At 34.8% G+C, this 23,588-nt stretch overlaps 1 protein-coding gene across 3 annotated transcripts in view; it reads right to left on the bottom strand.

The window, feature by feature from the left end:
* LOC148947450 (uncharacterized) overlaps positions 1-21,031 on the bottom strand; it is a 53,983-nt gene extending 32,952 nt beyond the window's left edge. Inside the window, exons 1-3 of one of the 3 annotated variants that reach the window (XM_089095267.1) lie at positions 20,934-21,031; positions 4,401-4,487; positions 1,057-1,491 (exon numbers count right to left, since the gene is read on the bottom strand). In XM_089095267.1, the coding sequence (XP_088951393.1) occupies positions 1,057-1,491; positions 4,401-4,481 (516 nt within the window). In that variant the 5' untranslated portion in view covers positions 4,482-4,487; positions 20,934-21,031. Of the gene's footprint in view, positions 1-1,056; positions 1,492-4,400; positions 4,488-10,608; positions 10,670-12,856; positions 12,922-20,933 lie in introns of those variants that run through there. The other 2 variants (XM_089095268.1, XM_089095269.1) reach the window with 2 other exon arrangements.
* Between the last annotated feature and the right edge of the window lie 2,557 nt (positions 21,032-23,588).

Raw genomic sequence — 23,588 nt, forward strand, 5'->3', positions numbered from 1 at the left:
CTATATATATATATATATATATATATATATATATATATATATATATATATATATATATATATATATATATATATATATATATATATATATATATATATATATATATATATATATATATATATATATATATATATATATATATATATATATGAGCGTGTACAAACAGCTCCTCTCATTTGATCTGTCATCAGCGGTCATATTACACTGGAACACGTATTTTGGCAGAAACTTTCTCAAAATGCCTTTCAAATCAACTCGAAACTTACTTGTAATTCCTTAAAACATCTAATAATAGCATTGCACTGCTAATTATCGATTTTTATATATGTATTAGAACAAATTAATTTAAGATTAGATTCTTTAAAATTTAGTGTTACAAAGGTGAAGCCAAGTTTCGCGTTCAAGAGAAATCTGACTTGTCTACCCGTGAAAAAATCGAATGTCGCTTATGTTTATAGTGGTTTAAGTGTTCTCCGGAGCACTTGCATCTCGGTCCAAGGAATGATAATACTGTCTTATATTTATATACAGTGGCCAAAAGCTACAAAAATCGATTCCAATAAGCTCATCGAAGACGGGGAGAGTCAGCATGCTTCAGCGTTCTAGGATTACCAGAACGCAGTAGAATGTAGAACGTCCAGTGGTTCTAGGTCCTAGAACGTAGGTTTACATGCTTACCTATTCACCAAGCATGATTACTAGTCCTTGGTATTCAAACAAAATATTATCGTTACATATTATAGGGACTTAAACAAAAAACGCCATGACTAGTATCCACGATTATGTACCCTTAAGACCCTATAAAATGCAGGGTAACAGGATATAACTGACGTTATTTTTTTAGCTACAGTTTTACCCTAGTATTTAATTCATTCCGCACGTGAATTTTGTTGTTATTCTTACTAACTCCAACTTTTTCCGCTAATATGTACCTGTTTTTATCTATAGCAGAAAGGCCTTAACTAATTACATAAGCAACCCCAGTGAGACTAAAACGCATTTAGTACGCATAACTTCTTCATAACATTAGAAAAAAAAACTTTTTCCAATCATTACCTCTTCAGGCAATGTTGTTTGACTAGCTGCATTCATCATAGCTTCGACTTCATCTACATGCTGCAGTTCATCTTCATCATTTGAGTTATGTTCTTCATCAGCTACCCATTTCAAAACCTCAAAAGATTTACATGAGGACGGTGATGATGGTCTTTGAAAAGCTGATGGTGATTTCAACTCTGGCGTTTGTTTTGCAGCATCGTGCCACGATGAAAAGAGACTTGTTTGTTCAGTATTTTTGGCACTACCTGCGGTGCTTTGGTCATCATTTAAAGATATGGCACTGTTGGCCAGCATGGAGCAACTACTGCCAATTGAGTTTGATAATGAACGAGTGGGATGAAGCCAGATGTCGAAAGAGCTCTCGCGTAAATGTGACGGGAAAAGACTGTTGGAACATACTGGGCTCGTGGGTGATTGCGGATCAGCTACAGCCTGAGAAAAAAGAGAAATCTTAAGCTAGGATCTGACAGGATCCATACTTTTTTGCAGCTGCCGGACTTCGCGTCATTCATTAATCAGGGTTGTAAAATTAGCCTTTCCACCCAGAATTTTTTTTTATTGAACCTACACAAAAAGCTTTTTGTTAAGCAAAAATCTTTTCATTCTACGAATAACATAGAATTTTTCTTTCAGTCAGAGACAAAAGCCAACAAAATCCAGAGCAACGTCGCATAGTTACTTTCTTTTGGCAAAATTTATTATCTTCTATCAGAACTTAGCTTCTGGATGAGCCCCCTATTTCTACTCCAAAATAAATAATTGGCCATATTTGAAGTATAAATTTACACTTTCTGGCGAATACCAATACAAAAGTTGGTTTTCGTTAAAGAGCAACCATGTTTTCCATTTTTATGCATAAAATTTCCCTCTGGTCATTTGACTCAATAACAATAATTATTAGCCAGTGACGACGTAGTGTACGACGGCACTTAACTGAACATTGTCAATTAGCTACATCACAATCACGGTGGCCAACACGATTGACGAGTATCGTGGTCATTTTGAAACGGAAAACACAAGTATTGCTACTTTGGACCAGTGCACTGGCGCACTGTCAATGCGCATGCGTATGTTTGGCGGGTATTAGAAGCTGTACCAGAAGCGCAAAATTTCGAGCTAAAAGGAAAATTTACTTTGATTGGATGAGTAATCGCATGACATCATTCTCAACTAATCAAAGACCTTTTCCACCGATATAAAGTTATCAGAAGGGATAATGGTATTTTATCATTTTCCAATGCATCACTGACAGTAAATGAAAACATGTCGAGTAAAATCAGAATCTTGCGATCCTTCTGGTACGAATTTGGCACTTCTGGTAAATTTTCTAATGCCTGCAATACATGCACAAGTGCACTCGACTAAAATAATGATACTTGGGTAAAACGCGAACGAACATCTTGACCACCCTGAAAACACTAACTCACAGGTTCACGCAGACGTCCGTATATAAGAAGCGCATAAAGAAAATGAAAAGGCTTTGGGAAGTGATAATATAACGCAATGGGCTACAATTGAGCCGTCTGGCTAAGTGGACGTGCGCTGGGTTGAGATTTCTTTGTCCAAGGGGCACGGGTTCGATCCCTGGCGTGGCCAGTTTCTTGGTTTGGGACGCGGGTCAGTGGTATGACCTTGTAAGCTTAGCCAGAGTCAACCCAGCTCTAAATGGGTACCTGGGGAAATCTGGGGAAGGTAAGCAGGAAGGGTGCGCGAAAGCACAGGATGGCTGGCCCCCAGTCCCCCATTGCACTTCATGGCTGAAGGGCCACGAAACGGAGATCAGCACCGCCGGTTTGGATCTTAAGGGTCTAGTGCCGTCATACTTACTTACTTACTTAATGGGCTACAACATATTTCTGATGAACGGACAATAAGCTATTTTGCCTTTAAATTAGTTTACCCCAAAACAATATTCTTCTACGCATTTATAATTATTAATCTACTGATTATGGCTAATATATGGGGTGGAAACAAGAATCGTAGCTTGGAAGAAATATGCCAGACATGGAAGAACAAGGAGCGCCTCCAGATGTACATCAGGTAATGCAGAGTGCACAACCCCCGGCCAGTACATCCAAAATGATCAGTCGGAACCAATTTTGATAGTATAATAATGGACAGTCTTACATCATAGAACTACTTTCAACTTTCGTGGAAAATCTTCCCTTTTCCAGACATCCTCTGACCTTTTTTTTTCTTATTGTTTCTTATCCAGCCTTATTTTAAAAGGTACAAAAAATCAATTTTTTCTAAAGAATAACCACAATCTGCCTAGTTATAACTAATATGTTAATATAACTAATATGTTATTAACTAATTAGTTATGAAATAATAGTCGCCATCTTAAGTCGTAAACTTGCATAAATTATCTAATTCTTTCGTGATTTACCAATGATGTGATTACATAAAAAAAACATATTTTGGAAAATTAAAAAAAATGAAATATCCAAACTATCTAATCAAGGTCGCATTTCTGTTCGACTAACTGTAATAGAAACGTCATCCCACGGTTGCCAGCTTAGTGATTCATCACTGCTTTTGAATTAATTACTGAAAGTGCTAATTGCTTATCATTAAATATTTTAAAGAAATTTAAGTGTATTATTTTTTGATCGTTAACACGTACTAAAAGAAATCTCTCGACTTTAAAACAGCACCACCAGATTAAAGGGAAGTAATCTCTCTTTTCTCTTTGGTGAGACCCCTAAAAGCCACCAACAGTCGAGAATACTTTTTATAAACCTTTTGCTTTGACCTTTCATTTTTAGCTATGTGTCAAAACCGTGTTAAAGCCATAGGAAATAATACAGAAAATAATGAGAAATCTCGCCTAGACTAGGAATGAATGAGGTTGAAGAGGTGATGTTCGGTAAAGGAAAATTCGATCTAGTAGATAGCTTCACCTACCTGGGTAGTATTATTAGTAAAGGTGGTGGATGCAGCGAAGAAATGGGATCTTTCAACAGATTGGGGCGGAAGAGGAGTGTGCACAGATGTGTTGGCCTCGGGCAGCTTTGTGCTACAGCAAGTTGGTAGTAATAATAAGGTTTTTTTCCGCTTTATACTGTCATATAGTATTCTTGTTCTCACATTTTTTTTTTTTTTTTTTTTTTTTTTTTTTTTTTTTTTTGTCTAACCTGTAACAAGACAAAACACTGGTAGATTCTTTCCAGAGATTTGTTTTACGAATGAAGAGATTAAAACGAAGAAGCATCTTAAAGCATACAGGTCCATCATACAGGCATACAGACTCGTATTTCAAACTCAAAAAAGTTACCCCCCCCTCCTTTTTTGTGTGCAGACACGTCTTAAAGAACCACTTAATAGAGAAATAAACTTGCCTCTTTTGATTGATTTTTCTCCAATAGAGAAGTTTGAGAAGTAACCCGGAGGATATTTTTTCCATTTATTATATCAGCCATGACTAACTGAAATAAGATTAAATATAATTAAATATTAGTCACAAAGTTTTAAAACCTTATCAAACACGATAAACTAAACACAGAGCTATGTTCATGTAATACTACAGTTAAAAGATTTAAAACTGAACCAACCATACCTGACGAATAAAAATAAACAGAAGGCAAGAATACTAAAGTATAAAAATATTGACTAACTAAAAACAGAATGAAAAGAGAATAATAAAATAAGAATATATATTAAATAAGAATAAGAATATTTGTTTATAAATAAACTTCTGTTTATAAATAAACAGAAGGCAAGAATACTAAAGTATAAAAATATTGACTAACTAAAAACAGAATGAAAAGAGAATAATAAAATAAGAATATATATTAAATAAGAATAAGAATATTTGTTTATAAATAAACTTCTGTTTATAAATAAACAGAAGGCAAGAATACTAAAGTATAAAAATATTGACTAACTAAAAACAGAATGAAACGAGAATAATTAAATAAGAATATATATTAAATAAGAATAAGAATATTTGTTTATAAATAAACTTCTGTTTATAAATAAACAGAAGGCAAGAACACTAGAGTATAAACAAAAATGACTAACTAAAAACAGAATGAAAAGAGAATAATAAAATAAGAATATATATTAAATAAGAATAAGAATATTTGTTTATAAATTAACTTCTGTTTATAAATAAACAGAAGGCAAGAATACTAAAGTATAAAAATATTGACTAACTAAAAACAGAATGAAAAGAGAATAATAAAATAAGAATATATATTAAATAAGAATAAGAATATTTGTTTATAAATAAACAGAAGGCAAGAACACTAAAGTATAAAAATATTGACTAACTAAAAACAGAATGAAAAGAGAATAATAAAATAAGAATATATATTAAATAAGAATAAGAATAGTTGTTTATAAATAAACAGAAGGCAAGAACACTAGAGTATAAACAAAAATGACTAACTAAAAACAGAATGAAAAGAGAATAATAAAATAAATACAAAGATAATTTGGTACTCCTGTATTAAACGCACTCTTTTATATAGTGCTAGTTTGGTTATTGCTAATGAAATAAAATAAAATAGGATTGATATATAATAGTTTAGAAACAAATTTGGGCTATATATTTGCACATTAGGGGGGGGGGGATAAAGCATAGTATATATTATTACGTAACCTAACTTAACCTAGGTACCTTCCCCCTCCCTCTAAACTCCAAAAAACAACAGTTTAAATATCGTATACGCAATGAAAACCACGCTATACATTGTATTACCCTATAGCCATGTCTTAAATTAACCCGTCAAAACCAGTTTTTTCGTGACTGGTTTCCATTGCAGTATATAAAAGAGTGCGTTTAATACAGAAGTACCGACAGTTTTTTTAAAGCTAAAGTTGAACATATAAAACGCAACATTAACTGTCTTTTACAGTTAATGTAGGAATACAGTTAAAAAAAAATACAGGATTTGTATCCTGTATTTTCTAACGAATTTTTAGTCTGCATTTATTTTGTTAGTTTCAAATAATCCTCTGGCATTTTGGTCCCATTTTTGTTCGTTTTTATATTTTTTTTCACTTTATTACGTCACTTATTCACGTTTATTCACTTATTACGTCATACGTCATTTTAATTTTGATGCCCATAAGTATTTTAAAGAGAACATTCAAATTTGAAAAATGGAAGAACCTTACATAAATGAGAGCACATCTTGCATATAATAAAAATGAAGATAGATGACTAAAATACAAAATTAAAATAAAAGATGAATATAATGTGAAATGGTAGGAATCCATCCTATTAAATACGAGTTCAAAAATAAATAACGGCCGAGCAATTTATTTTATGTTTTTGACTAGGTCAGATTTCTTCATTCATTGTCAACTAACCGTAAATAACAATAATATCAGGGAATGACCAATGAACGGGGGAGGGGGAAGGTTCTGTCTATTCATCATTAATTGTAGCTCTACAAGCGCTAGTAGCCAATTCATTAAAAACTACTCTAGAAATACGGGGGGGGAGTGGAACTTGATTCCAATATATCCCACCGGTATTTATCCGGAGTCCTCTATAAAATTTGAATACCAACACATGGTCTACCATAGACTTGAAAATAGGATCATTTTGCAGTTTATGGTCCTATAAGAAGATATATTAAGGTTTAAAAGCGCATTCATTGAAAATTTGGTACTCATGTCTTATAGTCACCACACACAAGTTCTTCAACTGAGAATTGTTTTTTAGGCGTCGGGAGGGGGGGGGGTACCCTTATTCAAAATTTAAAGGCAGTCAAACCTCACAATGAAATTAAATTTAAAAGCAAACAGTTGGTACTTGTCGTTTACTGGAAACACATTCAAGAAGCACGCTTAGGTTACATCTCAGAAAACCGGTTTCATAAATACAAAAACAAGTGACTGATGATACAATGCATTTAACTTAGACCAAATGCAATGGACTTGTATAATTAGGGCTATATATTTGGACATTAGGGGGAGTTAGGTTACTCCACCCTCACCCCCACCCCTAATGTGCAAATATATAGCCCAAATTATATTATTATATAAACTAAAGGTTATATTTCATTAGGATTAACCTAACTTCATTTCTTGAGTGGGGTAGCTATAAGACATGAGTACCAAGAACTTTAATCCTACTAAATCCTACTTTGTAGCCCCTCCCCATGACTGAAAGAGTCTTCTTAAGTTACTGTTAGGTTAAGTAGCTGATTCATATAAAAAAACATTTTTTGAGGGGATTGCCTGGATGTGAAGACTGGTTACTTCGATTTATGTATTCACCAGTGTCTATAAAAAGTGAAACAAAACTTAATTGGCTTCGGCTTATCCGGAGAAACGATAGACTTAGGGGGGGCCTTGTGTTCCCTAAATAAAAACCTATGGGGAGCTTTTTCCACGAGTAATTTTCACTTTTGAAACATTACTATGCAAAAGTTAAACTGTAGCGTAAAGAGTGGACAGTTGAGTGAGGTAGTCGCCTCCCTTATATACAGGAGTCCTCTAAATATGGCATAGAAGGTGGACATAAATTAAATAATAAACAGGTTTCTCAAATCAAAACTTCTTGTACCTACTATCAAATATCTTGTCTCTAATAAAAGTATTGAAAATTTTTAAAAATACTTCTCATTCAAATTCAACAACCTTTGTGTTTGAGCAGTCTTTCTTAAAGAATTGTGACAAAAGTCAAACTTTAACGTAAAGAGCGAGAGTTGATGAAGGGGCAGCCCCCCTCATAAACAGAATAATTTCTGTTCGTTTTAAGGTTTAATTTTGCACCTTACTTTCAGTTGAAAAAAACTTGTTTTCTTATCCAATTTAAGACCGCTTTTCAAATCATGCCAGGAAATCACCTCACCCCCCTGCCATGTATAGTTTTCCATAGAAAATTCCGCCTGGAAACTTTCCTTCCCAAGGAAGAACCCCCCTCCCGAAAAATTTCTGCATGTTTTTCAAAAACAAAATACTAGGCTATATATAAACAGTGGGCAAATTGCACAATTTACAGTCTTTATTGAGGGACTTTGGATGGTCACCTTTTCCCCAAAGCCAAAGTTATTGGACCTTTCAACTATCCTGAATCAAATGTCAATCTCAAAATTTTGATCAGATGTCCCTGGGGAAAAGAAGTGGCGTGAGAGGGTGGTTAGTTAGCCTCCAATATTTTCGGTCGCTCAAAAAGGGCAATAGAACTTTTGGTTTCCGTTCGAATGAGCCCTCTCCCGATCTTCTAGGACCATTCGTTAAATACGATCACCCCTGGGAAAGAAAGAAATAAATGAACACGCATCCATGATCTTTCTTCTGAGCAAAAAAATACAAAATTCCACATTTTTATAGATCAGTGTTAGAAACATGTACAGTAGGATTTTCTCATACAATGAATCTGAAACTGTGATTTTCATAAGATCGCTTGACTTTGGGTGTTCTCTATTTTGAAATTCAGGTAAATTTTCTCAGGCTCGTAGTTTTGATGGATATCATCAAACTCAGTGAATATTATATGTTTGGATTTAGCATAAAAATGCTATTTGTTTTAATATCTTTTGTTATCAAAATTCCGTTTTTTAGAGTTTCAGTTACTATTGGGCCGAGTCACTCGTTTTACATTTCGTTACCACAAACTGTTTGATCCATTTGCTAAGATCTTGCACCCTTTGACAGAAAACGATTCTATTGAAAATCTGAGGACTCTTGGTCTTACTTCTAAGGCCACTTTTTGCAAACATCATTCTCCATTCTACTCTGATCAGTGGTCTAAGGACTTGGATGAGATTGTCATCCAAATCCTCTCTTCAATAAATTTGAACAAGCAAAGAGCGATAATTCGAGCAGAAAGAAGTAAAATCTTAAATTAAGATTTTAGCTCTTTTATGGGTAAAACAACGGGTTTAATAAGTACTGCTCCGCCCACTTCTAGATTTTCACGGTTAAAAGGTGTGCACTCCTAGAATAGTGTAGGCCTACTAAATTACCATCGAACGTCTACCGAGCTTTTGCTACTTCAAAAAATCAAATGGTTTAAAAGATTATCCAATCAGGTACTTGTGTCTTAAAGCCACCACACTCAGATTTTGTATTGCGAAAATGAGGCAATAACCGGTTTGATACTTGTGTAGAATCTGGTAAGTGCGCGACAATTCTATTTCAAAGATCTTTATGAAAACAGGTTTATTCTGCCTTGTGAGTTATAAACAAAGGGTTTCTCACTCTGGGAACTATATTTAAACTTTAGTTTTTTGGGGGGTTTATGGGGACAAAAAGGTATCTATTTTGGGTTAGATCAGGTTAGGTTACGTATTTAATATATATTATGCTTTACCCCCCCCCCTCCCTAATGTGCAAATATATAGCCCCCAAATTTGTTTCTGAACTATTATATATTCATCCTATTTTGTTTTATTTCATTAGCATTAACGAAACTTCACTAATCGCGCACTGACCAGATTCTACACTAGTACCACCGGTTTTCATGGTCTTTATACCAGACAATATTAGCTTCGGTTCGGTGGGAAACTACATTGTAGCTATATTTAATTAAATATTTAGTTGGTATTTTGGTTAGGTTAGTTTAGGTTACGTATTTAGGTACTTTCCCATTATATGGGCCTTTCTAAAAAGTCAAGTTTGGTTAATGCTAATGAAATAAAATAAAATAGGATGAATATATACTAGTTTATAAACAAATTTGTGTTATATATTTGCACACTAAGGGGGGGGGGTAAAGCATTGCATATATTAAATATGTAACCTAACCTAGGTACATTTTCTCCCCCTAAACCCCAAAAAACAACAGTTTAAATATCGCATACACAATGAAAATCAAGCTATGTATTGCATTACTCTAAAGCAGTCTCTTGAATTAACCCGTCAAAAATGGGTTTTTCGTGACTGGTTTCCTTGTAAAGGCCCATATAATGGGAAAGTACCCGTATTTAATATAATGCAGTCCGGGCGAACTTATATCCATAATTCTGTGTTGTAGTTTGAGTTTCCATAATCTTATTACAAAAGTATTTTACTTTCATCATACTTATGTATATTTCATTAGGATTGACCTAACTTCACTTCTTGAGTGTGGTGGCTATAAGAAACAAGGGTACTTATGTATTAGCTAGTACCCACACATGCTAAAGGAAACCAGTCAAACGGGTATCTGTCATTAGATAAATGGATAGCAAAGCGTGGTTTATCAATGAGTTTACAATATTTAAACCATTGTTTTTGGGGGTTAGGGGGGAAAAATGTCACTCGTTTAGGCTCAGTATTTAATATATGATATACTTTACCCCCCCCCCCCTAATGTGCAAATATATAGCCCAAATTTGTTTCTAAACTATTTTTTTCATCCTATTTTGTTTTATTTCATTAGCAATAACCAAACTTGATTTCTCGGGTGGGTACCAGCTAATGCATAAGTACCGAAACAAGTACCTCAGATCAAAACGCCGGTTATCAAGAGCGTACAAATCAATTTATTTCGTGAGGAACACATTTTTTTTTGGGGGGGGGGGGGGTTAAAATAATCCACGAAACGGGCGATTATACGAAAAATTACAAGATATTGTGGAAAATAATATTTATTTTCTACCTCACCTTATTTTGAAATTAGTCACTCGTGCGTACACATAAAAACAAATAAAAGCTGATTCACTAAAATTTTCGACACGAGATAATTTATCCCTTATCATACGAATCCCAGTATTTGTCGCGTGGAAACAGACATAAAATGCTACTAAAAACTAAAATGATTTAAAACGCAGCGGCATGTGTCAATAGTCACGTGCGCCTGGATCTCTGCCTAAAGATGGACACGAATTGCGGTGAATTTTTTGTGGCATATTAACATCCGCCATCTAAGATCATAACACAGTATGAACATTTTATGGTTTATGGCAAGTTCAGACACACTGGTAAAATTGTATCAGGTTCGTAAAAAAAAATTAGTTTCCACACAGAGAGGTTGTCCACTCTCCATAGCCTGATGGTCTCTCAGAGATATCTCAGAGAAGATTGCCATGCTTGACAATTTTGCTCTTCCATATCGTGGCTAATGGCTCCAAGAATGGAGCACCATAAATCACGCGTGGCTCACTTCCACAATGCACAAACTAGTGTGCAAGGCTGTATCCAGAGGAAGGAGGATTAAAGGTCCCCCCCCAAAAAAATTGCCCGACAAGTAAAAATGCAAAACAAAATGTATATAAACACATTTTTGATGCGTTTTTAAAGTATTTTGTACCCCTCCCCCTGAGCAAATCCTAAATACGTCCTTGCTGGTGTTTACAATTTTTTTGGAATAGGTTCACACCAGGGTCGTATCCAGGATTTTTTTTTCGAGGAGGGAGAGGGGTTACAACGGTTTTTTTATTTGGGGGTGGGGGGGGGTACAAAAAAACTTTAAAAACACATCAAAAATTTGTTTATATTCACTTTTGAAAAGCAAGTCGGACAAACATTTTTTTTTTTTGGGGGGGGGGGGGGTGTTCAAACCTCATAGCCCGCTGAATGAGGCCTTGGTTCACGCAATCATGATATAATATTTGGTACTATCCAGAACACACTAAAAAAGTGAATTTAGGCTGATCATAATGAAATATACCAAAATATGATGGCTAACTGTCTCCGAATACAGAACGGTAAACCGGTTATCTTAGATTCAACAAAGTAAACTTCTGAAGTGCATTCTGATTAATACGGAAGTACCGAATATTTGGAACCCGAATAATGTCTTTCTAACAGAATATAATGATCATACATATTTCCCAGGACTTTTTCTTGTGAGGGAGCAAAGGGCGGTACATAATTATGTTGTCTATAAAGACCCAAAAATAGGCAAAATCGTGATGAAATACACCAAAGCCATTTCCCTTACAGTATATGCCTAGTAATAATAAACGATAAAATAATTGTTGACGAAGGATGCGCGTTTTGCATCCTACTTTATTATAGCTAAATTATATATTTATTTCTAGGAGTGATCGCGTTTTTTTTTCTAGGTGTGATCGCATCCCTTTTAATCAAAATGGCCAGTAAAAGAGCATGAGGAGGAGCCGAAAAGCCCCAGGACGGGATCCAGGATCTAATCTGAGCACCTATCTCATCTTCAGAGTAATGTCTGTTCATTTTAAGCGTTGACTATACTCTAAATAAAAGAAGGATCCAAGAATTTATAAGTACCGTGTAAACAATACCCAACATCTCCCTTTCCCTAGTACACATTTTTAAGAACAGTGTTAAATTACATAAAGTTCAAAATTCTAGACCCGTATTTCAAAGCCCTATGAAACAAAACCCTAAGGATTTAGCCATACGAGTGCCCACGAACAATTTTACGGAGGGTAGGGGATCAGACAATAAAAAATGATTCCAGGGAACAAAGCAAACTGCCCAGAAGGGGTCTTTGGTAAAGACCAATTCTGAACTGTTAAAACCAGTTCTGTTGTAAGTGTTTGTATTAATAAAGATTTACCTTGCCTTTACCTTATCTTCAACACATGATAACATAAATTCTTACTTCATTACTCTCAGAAGTTTTTGTATCGACTATATTTTCAGAGTAGTTTTCCATTTAACTGTATCCCAATCCCCCCAGCCAATCCCCATATATATATATATATATATATATATATATATATATATATATATATATATATATATATATATATATATATATATATATATATATATATATATATATATATATATATATATATATATATATATATATATGTATATATATATATATGTTTGGTTGTCTACTACCGCATAAGATTTAAATCTTGCTCCAGATCCTAGACTTACATAGCCTACTCGTCATTGAAATCACAACAAAAGAACTTACAGAATTTGATTTATTTTTCAATTACGTCCTTTTTACTCTTTAATTATTGCACCGAGAGAGAAGACATTCAAATCAAGATTTGAGTTGCTTCAATAGTGGTTTGACAGGTGTTCCCATCTTGGCATATGCAGATACTAGCTACATTTTCTGTGCCAAAATTACATGTGATACTCTCACTAATGATTTCAAAATCTACTGCTACTGATGTAGCCAACAACAAATTATTTTTAAAATAAAAACAATAACAATGTAAAAACACGGGGTCGAGACATATCTCGAAAAGTCCACTACGGGAGCATGCAACTCAAATCTGAGATTTTGGATCGGTGGGGGAGGGGCGGGGGCTTTGGCGTCACCTGCTTTGATCAAATATGCCAACTTGCTGTGAAGTCTAACCCAAGACTTCAAAGATTGGATTCTAGTAAACTTGTACACTGAGCATTTTCTTGGAAAAGATTATAAAAGACTATTCAAATCAGAAAAAAATTCGGTACTTGGGCACTATATGGGCCTTTACAAGGAAACCAGTCACGAAAAACCCGTTTTTGACGGGTTAACCGCTATAGAGTAATACAATGATAGCGAGGTTTTTACTGCGTATACGATATTTAAACTGTTGTTTTTTGGAGTTTAGGGGGGAGTAGGTACCTAGGTTAGGTTAGGTACGTATTTAATATATGCTATGCTTTATCCCCCATCCCCTAATGTGCAAATAAATAGCCTAAATTTGTTTCTAAACTATTATTTATTCATCCTTTTTTTATTTTATTTCATTGGCATTAATCAAACTTGACTTTTCAGAAAGGCCCATATAATGCCCAAGTACCAAAAATTCTTGCAATTTAGCAAATTTTTCAACATGGTAGCTACTCGACGTAGCTTCGGTCTCTAAAGCAGCCTATACCTACGATTCCACCACTCACCCAAAGAACTAAAGCATATTCATAATATTGCAAGATAATTAAAGAAATGTCCTATTAATAAAGCACTTGCCATACTCCATCGCCCTATCAAAATATGTTAACACCCTCTGTCACAAACAAATGCATTATTTTATGCTTAATGTGTTTATAACTTATAAATGAAGTTATAAAAGTGCTCAATAAAATACAGTTTATACGTTCCATTCTTGAAACATACTTCATCGATCTTTAAGCCCAAGGGTACCCCCTCCTCACTCGCCAAAGGTCTCCCTTGTGGCGACGATAATCTTATTTCAGGGTCCTTGACATTGGCGATGAAGAGTATTTCATATTTCCATCTGTCAGAAGGTTTATTGGCTATTTCAAACTTTATTGGCACTAATTATGTAACTGTTTGTTTTGCAAACAATCTGTTTTGCAGACATGTTTTTGCTATCATTACGTTATTTATTGTCAAGTAGTCAAATAGTAGTCAATTGTCAAATAGTTCGTACTAACGCGGCCCATCTGTAAGTAAGGTGCGAATTGGCCCAATAATAACCGAAACTCTAAAAGATGAAATTTTGATAAAATTTGATACATCAAAAGAATTGGCTTTTTATGTTGATTCCAAATATCTAAAATTGACTCTGTTACTCATAAAAAACTACGAGTCTGATTTTCGAAATAGGGGGTAAAAACCCCCAAAAAGTCGAAGGATCTTGGTGAAAACACATCATCAGATTCGATCTTGATGGAAGATACATCATCAGATTCAAGATATCAAAAAACCCTGCTGCAGAGGTTTGAAGTTTCCATCTACAAAAATATTCGATTTGTAATTTTTGCCAGACGAAAACTCACAGATGTGTTTTTATTGACATATTTTTCCGATTTTTTTCCAAGGGCAGGTTGTATTGAACCAATAGTTCTGGAATATTGGGAGAAGACCCATGAAAACAGAAGTAACAAGTTCTAATGCCCATTTTAAGTGACCAAAATACTATTAGGCAATCCCCTTTTCCCCCGAAGATATCCAAACAAAATTTGAGATGGCAATTCAATCCAGTATAATTGAAATGTCCAATACTTTGCTTTTTGTGGATGATATGACCCCCCATAGCCCCTAGGGAAATGGCTATGAGTTATGCAATTTGCCAATTGTTTACATGTAGTATTTGTTACTGGGAAATATATAGAAATTTTTGGGAGGAGTATTTTTTCAAGGGAGAATTTTCCATGGAGAAGAAAGTTCATGGGGAAACTTAAAAGTGAAATTTCACACACGGGGAGGGGTGGGGAATGTAATTTCCTGGTATGATTTTAAAAATGGTCAGAACTCAAATTAAATAGCATATTTTTTAACTGAAAGTATGGAGCAACATTAAAACTTAAAACAAACGGAAACTATTCTGTAGACCAGACACTTTAGCTGTGAATTCATTTCTGCAAGCATAAAATAACCTTGAATAAATTATTTATATCATCATAAAGATGGCATTAGAAGTACTCTTTGTGTAGGGAATTTCAAATGGTGTCACTTCTGCCAGCCATGAAGTTCCATGTATGGTTGTTCACTACAGTGTAAAGAAATCTCTTTTTGTTGTGAAAACGTCTATTTTTGTGCCAAATAAAGTGTATTTGCACATGATTTTATTACACTATTTTACTCAAAAGAAACCTGCAGCCAAAGCATACATAACTCTTGTTGAGACCTATGGTGACAATGCTCTGTTGAATACAACATGCAGACTGGTTTCAATGCTTCAAAATAACTGATTTTGAACTTTGAGATAGAGATCATTAGAAAATTGCTACAAAAGTAGTTAACCAAAGTTAAAGGTTTCAAAACATTAGGAATGATTTAGAAGCAAGGACATTGGGTTCCTACCATTATTTTGCCCTAAAAGATAAACTCATTCAAAGTCCTTTTATGCCGCCATAGAAAAAGTGGGGTAGCATAATAAGTAAGTAAAAATGGGTTTATTTTAAAAAAAAAATATACATCATCGATTCCCTGAAGCAATGCTTGTGCGGGAGAAAATCCTCCTAATAAATAAAAAAAACAAGATATAGCAATAGCAATACTACTTAGCAGTTTTCATGGCCTAGTGAAATTTATTGGCAGATTTGGCAGCTTTTAGAATTATGTCAAATTCTGCTACTGACAGCTTTTGAACTTTTTCCATATTGGTGTTATGGTACTGAAAAACCTACATTTAGTAGCCAAGCCAAAAACAACAAAAGCTTCCAAAGGTTCCCATGCAACTTAATAATTGTTTAACTGAACCCTGTGCAACCAAATCTATTTAACTTAACTGCTGTGCAACTCAACTCTTATCCCCTGCTTAACTCAACCCTCTGTACAATTTAGCCCATGTAAAACTCAACCTTAATGCAATATACATCCTTATTCAAATAAACTACCACAGAACTCAACTGTCATTCAACTCAATCCCCATTTAATTCAATTCTGGTAAAACTCAACCCTATTTGACTCAAACCCTTTTCCAGTCAACGCTCTTTAAATCAACAATGAACCTAGCAAATGTAACTTATACCATTATGTCAGAAGTGATAAAAGATGACTCGAATGAAATGGCCAATATTCCAATAACCAATATTCATTGGTTAATTTGTATGAGGTTTTTATGCTGCAATAATACAAAACTATCCCCCCTCCATTCTAAAAAACATTAATTCATCTTTCTGGCTATTATATTAGAAATTGACAAAATTTTGCAGATGCAGGGGCAGAAAATACTTAAACTTTATGTTTACAGCTTGAGTTAAAGAGTTTGTATTAAACAGGGTTGGAATGTGTGGGGTTGCAGATGAATCAGGGTAGAACATGCTTGAATTTTGCAGCCATGGAGTTGAGGTAAATGGCTGTGGAGCTCCTCAAAGGTTGGCTTAAATGTGGGCTGAGTTTAACAGAGGTTAAGTTCAACAAGGGTTCTGATAAATGGGTTGAATTAAATAGGGTTCAGTAGATGCACACTGCTTCCAGTACATCATCAATAAAGTAAAACTATACTAATTTCCTAGAGAAATTTTTTTAAAGAACAATTCAGAATACAAAGAATAGAGTAGAAAATACATAACAGTTTAAAAGCAGTGGTGACCACATTTGCATAGGTTTTACTTTGATTGGCTATTGTAAACAGCCTACTAGTTATAAGCTACATTACTCATTTGAGCTTTGTAGCATAAGGTTATTAGTTACCTAAATTCCCAACCTTTTAAACTATAAAGCGCTGGGCACATGAAGCTGATTTTGGGAACTGATTTCAGCACCAGTGGACAAACAATAGCAGTAAAAAAATTTGTTTTAACACTGCTGCAGTTAAGGTAGGAAATGAGGTTAGCAGCTGGTTTTGTATTAAATCAGGAGTTAAGCAGGGTTGTGTTCTATCCCCCTTTATATGGATTATTTTGATGGACTTTGTTTTAAGGAGCACAGGAAAGGCAACAGGAGACCATGGAATCAAATGGGGAGGAAACAGTCTCCTGGACTTGGATTAAGCTGATGATTTAAGCATCTTAGATGAAACTGTGGACAAAATTAATGAAGTTTTAGAGGTTTTGCAAGTTCAGGGTGCTAGAATTGGTTTGAAAATTAATGATAGGAAGACCAAGGCACTAAGGCTAGGAATAAGTGAAGATGAAAAGGTGACGTTGGGTAATGAAAAGATTGAGCAGGTTGGCAGCTTCACTTATCTTGGTAGTATTATTAGTAAAGATAGTGGGAGCAGTGAAGATATTAAAAGTAGAATAGCCAAGGCACAGGGTGTTTTTTCACAGTTAAAAAAAAGTCTGGAAGAATAGGAAGAAAAGTCTGCAAACCAAGATGAGAATATTAGAAGCTACAGTGATGACAGTGGTCAAATGTGGCTCTGAAGCATGGACGCTCTGAAAAGCGGATGAAGATTTGCTTGATGTTTTCCAGAGAAATTGCTTAAGGATTGTTCTAGGTACCCAGCTAACTGACCGTATTTCAAACAATAGGCTATATGAAAAATGTGGTTCAATACTGCTCTCTAGGGCTATAATGAAAGAAAGGTTGAGGTGGTTAGGGCATGTTGTGCGGATGACAGATTGCCAAAGATTGTTCTTTTCAGCCAACCATCTAGGGCTAAACGGAAAGCAGGTTGTCCTCGTCTGGGGTGGGAGGATGTCATAAAGAAAGATTTAAAGGAATGGGAACTTTGTGGGCAGGTGTAAAAAGGGAGGCTTTGAATAGATTGGGGTGGAGGAGGAGCATGCATAGCTGTGTTGGCCTCAGGCGGCTTGGTGCTGCAGTGAGTTGTTAGTAGTAGTAGTAGTTAATTTTTTGTGATGATGATGATGAATGATAGTGCTGATTTTGTAAATCTGTGCCAAACACTAGAAAATTTTTCAAGCTCAAATTGATGCCAATTTCTTTTAAAATCAGTGCTGATTTGGAAATCAGTTCCCTAAATCAGCTATGTGTGCCCAGCCCTTAAGGATCACATATTATGTTATTCAGCTAAGCTACATCCTGAACCTAGAAATATGGTCAAAATCTGCTTGTAGTGACTCATGATTGACTGCACCAAACAACTTTGAGTCATCAGTATAGAGTTAGATGATTTGTAGTTAATTGAAAAACATCATTTATATAGATATTGAATAGGGTAGGTCCTAAGACAATAGCCTGCAGGACACCACTGGTGCCTCCATATCTCTCAAAGAGGATTGATTCTCCTTCATTAGTAAAAAGCCTCACTCTCTGTGTTCTATCTGTAGGGAAAGCTGAGATCTAGCCCACAAGGTCTGCATTAATTCCACATGAAATAAGTTTTTTTGTTCAAGTGTGGATGTAGAACTATGTCAAATTCTTTTGTAAGCTCAAGCAACAAGACATTCTTGGGTAAGCCCTGGCCAATCAGTTGTCTTAGAACATCATAAGTTTCCAGCAAATTTTTTTCTAGACTTTCCTGGTTTAAAACCATGTTGGCTGGGGGATAGTATCCCATTAAGTTTGAGATGCTTCATGACAGAGTTGTTTACCACTCTTTACAGGATTTTAGCAACAGCAGAAGTTATACTTATGGGATGGTAGTTTTCTGCACTGGCTTTATCCCTTTTTGAACAAAGTGGTGACAAATACTGTTTCCCAATCTGTTGGCACTTCCTTGGTACATAAGGAGGCTTTGAATAATTGGGAAAGTGGCTTGGCAATGTCTTTTAGAAGACGTGGATGTAACCTATCTGGCCCAACTGATTTGTTAACATCTAGCAGCTTAAGTCATTTGAGGATGTTTGAACTATCAATCTTAATGGGCTCCATGTGTAATGGTGGATTTGTGTAGGTTCAACATTTGTGTAGGGTGACAAATGCTGTTTTCTAATCTATTAGTGCTTCCTTAGTACATACAGAGACTATTATAAATAATGAGAAAATCCTTGTTTTCTCACCATTTTGATTTTATTTTTCATTTAGTATTTTCTTTCCTCTCTTAGTTTCATACATTATGTATAGCCAGTGTGGTCTTAGAATGTATTTATAGTGAGACTGAACAATTGGGAGAGTGGATTGGCAATGTCTTCAGCAACTTCTTTTAGAAGATGTGGATATAACCTATCTGGCTCAACTGATGGTGACATCTAGCATTTTCAGTTGTTTGAGGACATTTGAACTATCAATCTCAATGGGCTCCATTGAATGGTGGATATGGATAGGTCTGTACCTGATGTGCAACTTAAAACAGACAGAAACTGGCAGTTTAGTTCATCTGCAATTTCATTGACATCTGTTAGTTCAGCTCCTGAAGCAGTTAGTTTAGATATTGATCACCAACCAGGACAATTACCTTAAACATATTGCCAAAACTTCTTAGGGTAATGCTTGTATTCTCTAGCTAGAGTGGCTTCATGGTTCTGATAAAGTTTCCTGGTTAAATTTCTCAACTTATCTCTTAGTAGCCAGTAGCAAAGCAACTGGTCTGGACTCTCAGTTGCTTTGCATTTTTTCCAAGATCTTTTTTTTATTGAGCTGCTTCTTAATTTCCTTGGTCACATATGGAAGAGTCTTTGGCTTTCTCCTTTAAGATACAGAACAGTTGTTGTCTTGGATCATAAGCAAAGTTAATTTGAAATATAGTCTACTTTAGTCTGTAGATCCATCCCTGAAAGTTTCATTTTCCTAACCTTACACCTTTCTAAGAGAGTGAAAAGTAGCTAGTTAAGAATTTTAGCCAAAAAAAGCTATCAATACCATCTAGTATTTGGCAACATGGCATTTTTTTTAGTTCAATAATAAGAATATTAATTTAATCAGTATAACTGGTAAAATTAGAAATCAGAGTAGGCTAATAACAACTGTCTGATTTCAGTTCCTGAAAGAAAAACAATTACAGAGCAGGAAAAAACCAAGTAATTTATTGCTGAATACTGGCTAGATGGAGTTGAGTTTTTTTTTTTTGTTAATGCTAGCTTAGCATGGGTGCCCATAAGGGGGGGGGCAGCCCTCTGGCTGAATGATAATGCCTTATATATTTGTCTTGAGATTTGAATTATACAGCATTGGAAGTGCCAATTAACCAGGTAAGCCCCCCTCTCTATAATTCAGAATATGGGCACCCATGTAGCCTAGTGCTAGTTTCCACTCTTATAAGTTACCTATACTCTTTGATGCAGGCATAAAGGATTGCTCCTTGTGGAATACCTACCAGTACTGACTTCAAAGCATGATCAACAGCCTTGGCACATCCCAGTGTAGATGCCACCTATGCTCTTAGTCCCCTGTCTAGGTACACCTTGTTTGAATGACTCCAGGGTTTGAGGTTGGATTATTTGATTGCTTAGGGAGATTCAAGGTAGTGTATGACAGTTAGGATGTAAGCAGTAGTGTTTTGTGCAGTTAATGGTTTGTTGGGAAATTTTCTAGTTCTCCTAGAGTTAGAAATTGAATGGTAGGCTAATACCCATTTGTTAGGCTATTGTTATATTTCCTGAAGAAGAGTGCATAGACTAGAACATGTAAACATTGCCAAAGATAAGTAATATTTGTCTAAAATTAGGCTTGGTGCCACTCAAATAGCCTAGCCTACCCTGTTGTACTAATCTGACGAAATCCTATTCCCATTAAGCATGCAATCTCAAACCCCTTTACTCTGATCAGCAGGCATTTAAACAACAGAGGAGCTTACTTTGACAAGGTAGGTTCTATTTATTTGCTTCCTTCCTTTCCCTTAAGGAATATTATTGTTTTTATTGATGCACTGCTCACTGCTTACGTGACTTTTCTTCACTGTACAGCGTTATCAACAATAGAAATAGTCTAATATGCCCTCTGCCTAAGAACGCTGAAACACTGAGACACTTTTCACCGAAGTTCCCCTGTGCTGAGCGTCTTGGACGAAATGTTTATGAGTTTTGGCGAGGAAAATCTTAAAGAGCTTTCATAAACTCCTATATGGTAGACCTCAACGCCATGCCAATATATCGGTGGCGTGCCACCGATAAAAGACGCACCAGTATGGAGGAAAATTTCGGCGGTGCGCCGGCGGTCTGTCAATATTTAGCCTTATGTTTTTGCCAAAGAGTTTATAAAATAATATTTGTTATTCATATAAAGTATTATTGTGTATATAATAAAAATAATGATTTATTTAACCACCAATTACAAAAGATTATAGTGGATCAAGGAAAAAATTAAACACATCAATAAAAAGAACACTTAAATTATTATTGGAGAAAAACGTCGTCCATTCAGTATCGCCTCTTCATGGATTCTCGACCACTCTTTCACTGGATTTACAACTTCAATTTTTTTAGACGGGAGTTTCGGTGTCGCTTAAGAATAAACAATAGAAACTTTGCGCATCCTAAATAGCACGTATTGTTTTTTTGGTGTCACTCTTCGTAAGTAGATTAGACGCACTGGGGAGGTAAATAAGGTGAGGTTGGCACACTGAACTATAAATTGAAGCAAACGATATCCTGGAGTACCGCCTCAATTTGGGACAACAATCCCGTAAGCAATTTTAATGCCGGCGGTTGTTATAATGGTTTGCCAGGTTTTGTGAAGCGTTTCAGAAATCATTAAGCCGAGGTATTTCAATTCTGACACAGCAAAAAATGAACGATTTCCAACGGTGACACTGTCATTAATAGTCGTGTTGAAAGTAAGAAACTCACACTTTTCACTATTAATAAAAAGCCTTTTTCTTTCCGAATCCATTAGCAAATTCGCTAGTAATATTTTTGCCTTTGGGCAACCAACACCTTTTGGAATCGAACAGGTTATCTCTAAAAAGTCCAGTGTCTAGCTTGGAAAAAAATAGCGCATTCAAATACTTTACTCAAAATGCAAAATACACACATAGGTCTGGAGGATTTACAGTCACTGAGGTCTTTTCCTTTCTTTGCAATTGATTGTTATAAGTCTTTTAGGAAACTGTTGGGAAAATTTCCCTGGTGATGCAGATCTGGAAAAGAAGTTGAAGATGGGAACAGAAACGATAAAAAAAAAAAAAAAAATACATACATAAATAGCAGCAAACACTTGCAAATTAAAACTCAATAAACCAAACAATTCAGAAAAAAAGCCACTCCAAGGATGGTAGACCTCTTTAAATGTATCATACAAACAAATACAATATGTTTTTTTTTATATATAAATAAAATAATAATAACCCACCAAAAAAAATAATAAAAATAAATAAGAAAAATAATAAAAAAAGGAAACAAGTATTAAAACAAAAAAATTCTTCTAAGGGTGGTTTGACAAATAACCCGTAAGCTTGAAAAAAGCTTATCTGCAGCATCAAGAGGATCCGACGATTAGATTTAGACAAAACTTTTCTTACGGCAATATTAAGCTAATTTAGTTATATGATGACAACACAAGCCTGTCCCGATAAACATTCAAGCCAGCTAGGAACCTCCTCATCATAATTTTTCTTATGGCAAGAGTTTCGATTCCATAGACTGACGTGTATTGCGAGTCCTACTCATCCATAGTCACAAAACAACAATGTGAATTTCCATCAGTTAGGATTATATTTTGTCACGATGGCTTATTTCGGGTGAAATGTTATCCAATAATACGGTATTTTTTCAGCTCCGCTTTATGTTTGCGTTTAGTGCATGTTTAAACTTAAATACATTTCTTTGTACAAGTCTTCCACATACAATCTACATGCTCAGCCACAGTTTTGAGTACTGCTTTGCTGTCCAAAGCTCAACAGACCTGGAGCATCTTGGTTTTTCTAGGCCAATCTTAATATGGCTAGTAGGGGCTTTTGTTGATTCGGTAACTTTCATGGGACGAACAACCCGATGGTAGTAAGTGTTAAAATCATTTGTAGTAGATATTTTGGAAGGAATGTAGCAGAGTAAGCGGAATGGCACTTAGATGCGAGAAAGGATAGAAAGGACAGTTGCCATTGACAAATCAGAATAGCATTTGTTCCACTTAATCTTCCACCTTCTTGTCTTTTGAATTATAATGTTCTGTGATGATTGTAGATGAAAAAATAGTACGATGAATTGATAGTATAGATGAAAAGATAAATATATATATATATATATATATATATATATATATATATATATATATATATATATATATATATATATATATATATATATATATATATATATATATATATATATATATATATATATATATATATATATATATATATATATATATATATATATATATATATATATATATATATATATATATATATATATATATATATATATATATATATATATATAACAAACAGTTCGTGGTAATGAACTATGAATAAGGAGCAAATCCGCCAAATAGTAATGAAAATTCAAAAGACAAA

This window comes from Artemia sp. Qi Xiang Cuo, chromosome 10 (assembly GCF_049724085.1).
Source record: "Artemia sp. Qi Xiang Cuo chromosome 10, ASM4972408v1, whole genome shotgun sequence".
Classification (NCBI taxonomy): Eukaryota; Metazoa; Arthropoda; class Branchiopoda; order Anostraca; family Artemiidae; genus Artemia; species Artemia sp. Qi Xiang Cuo.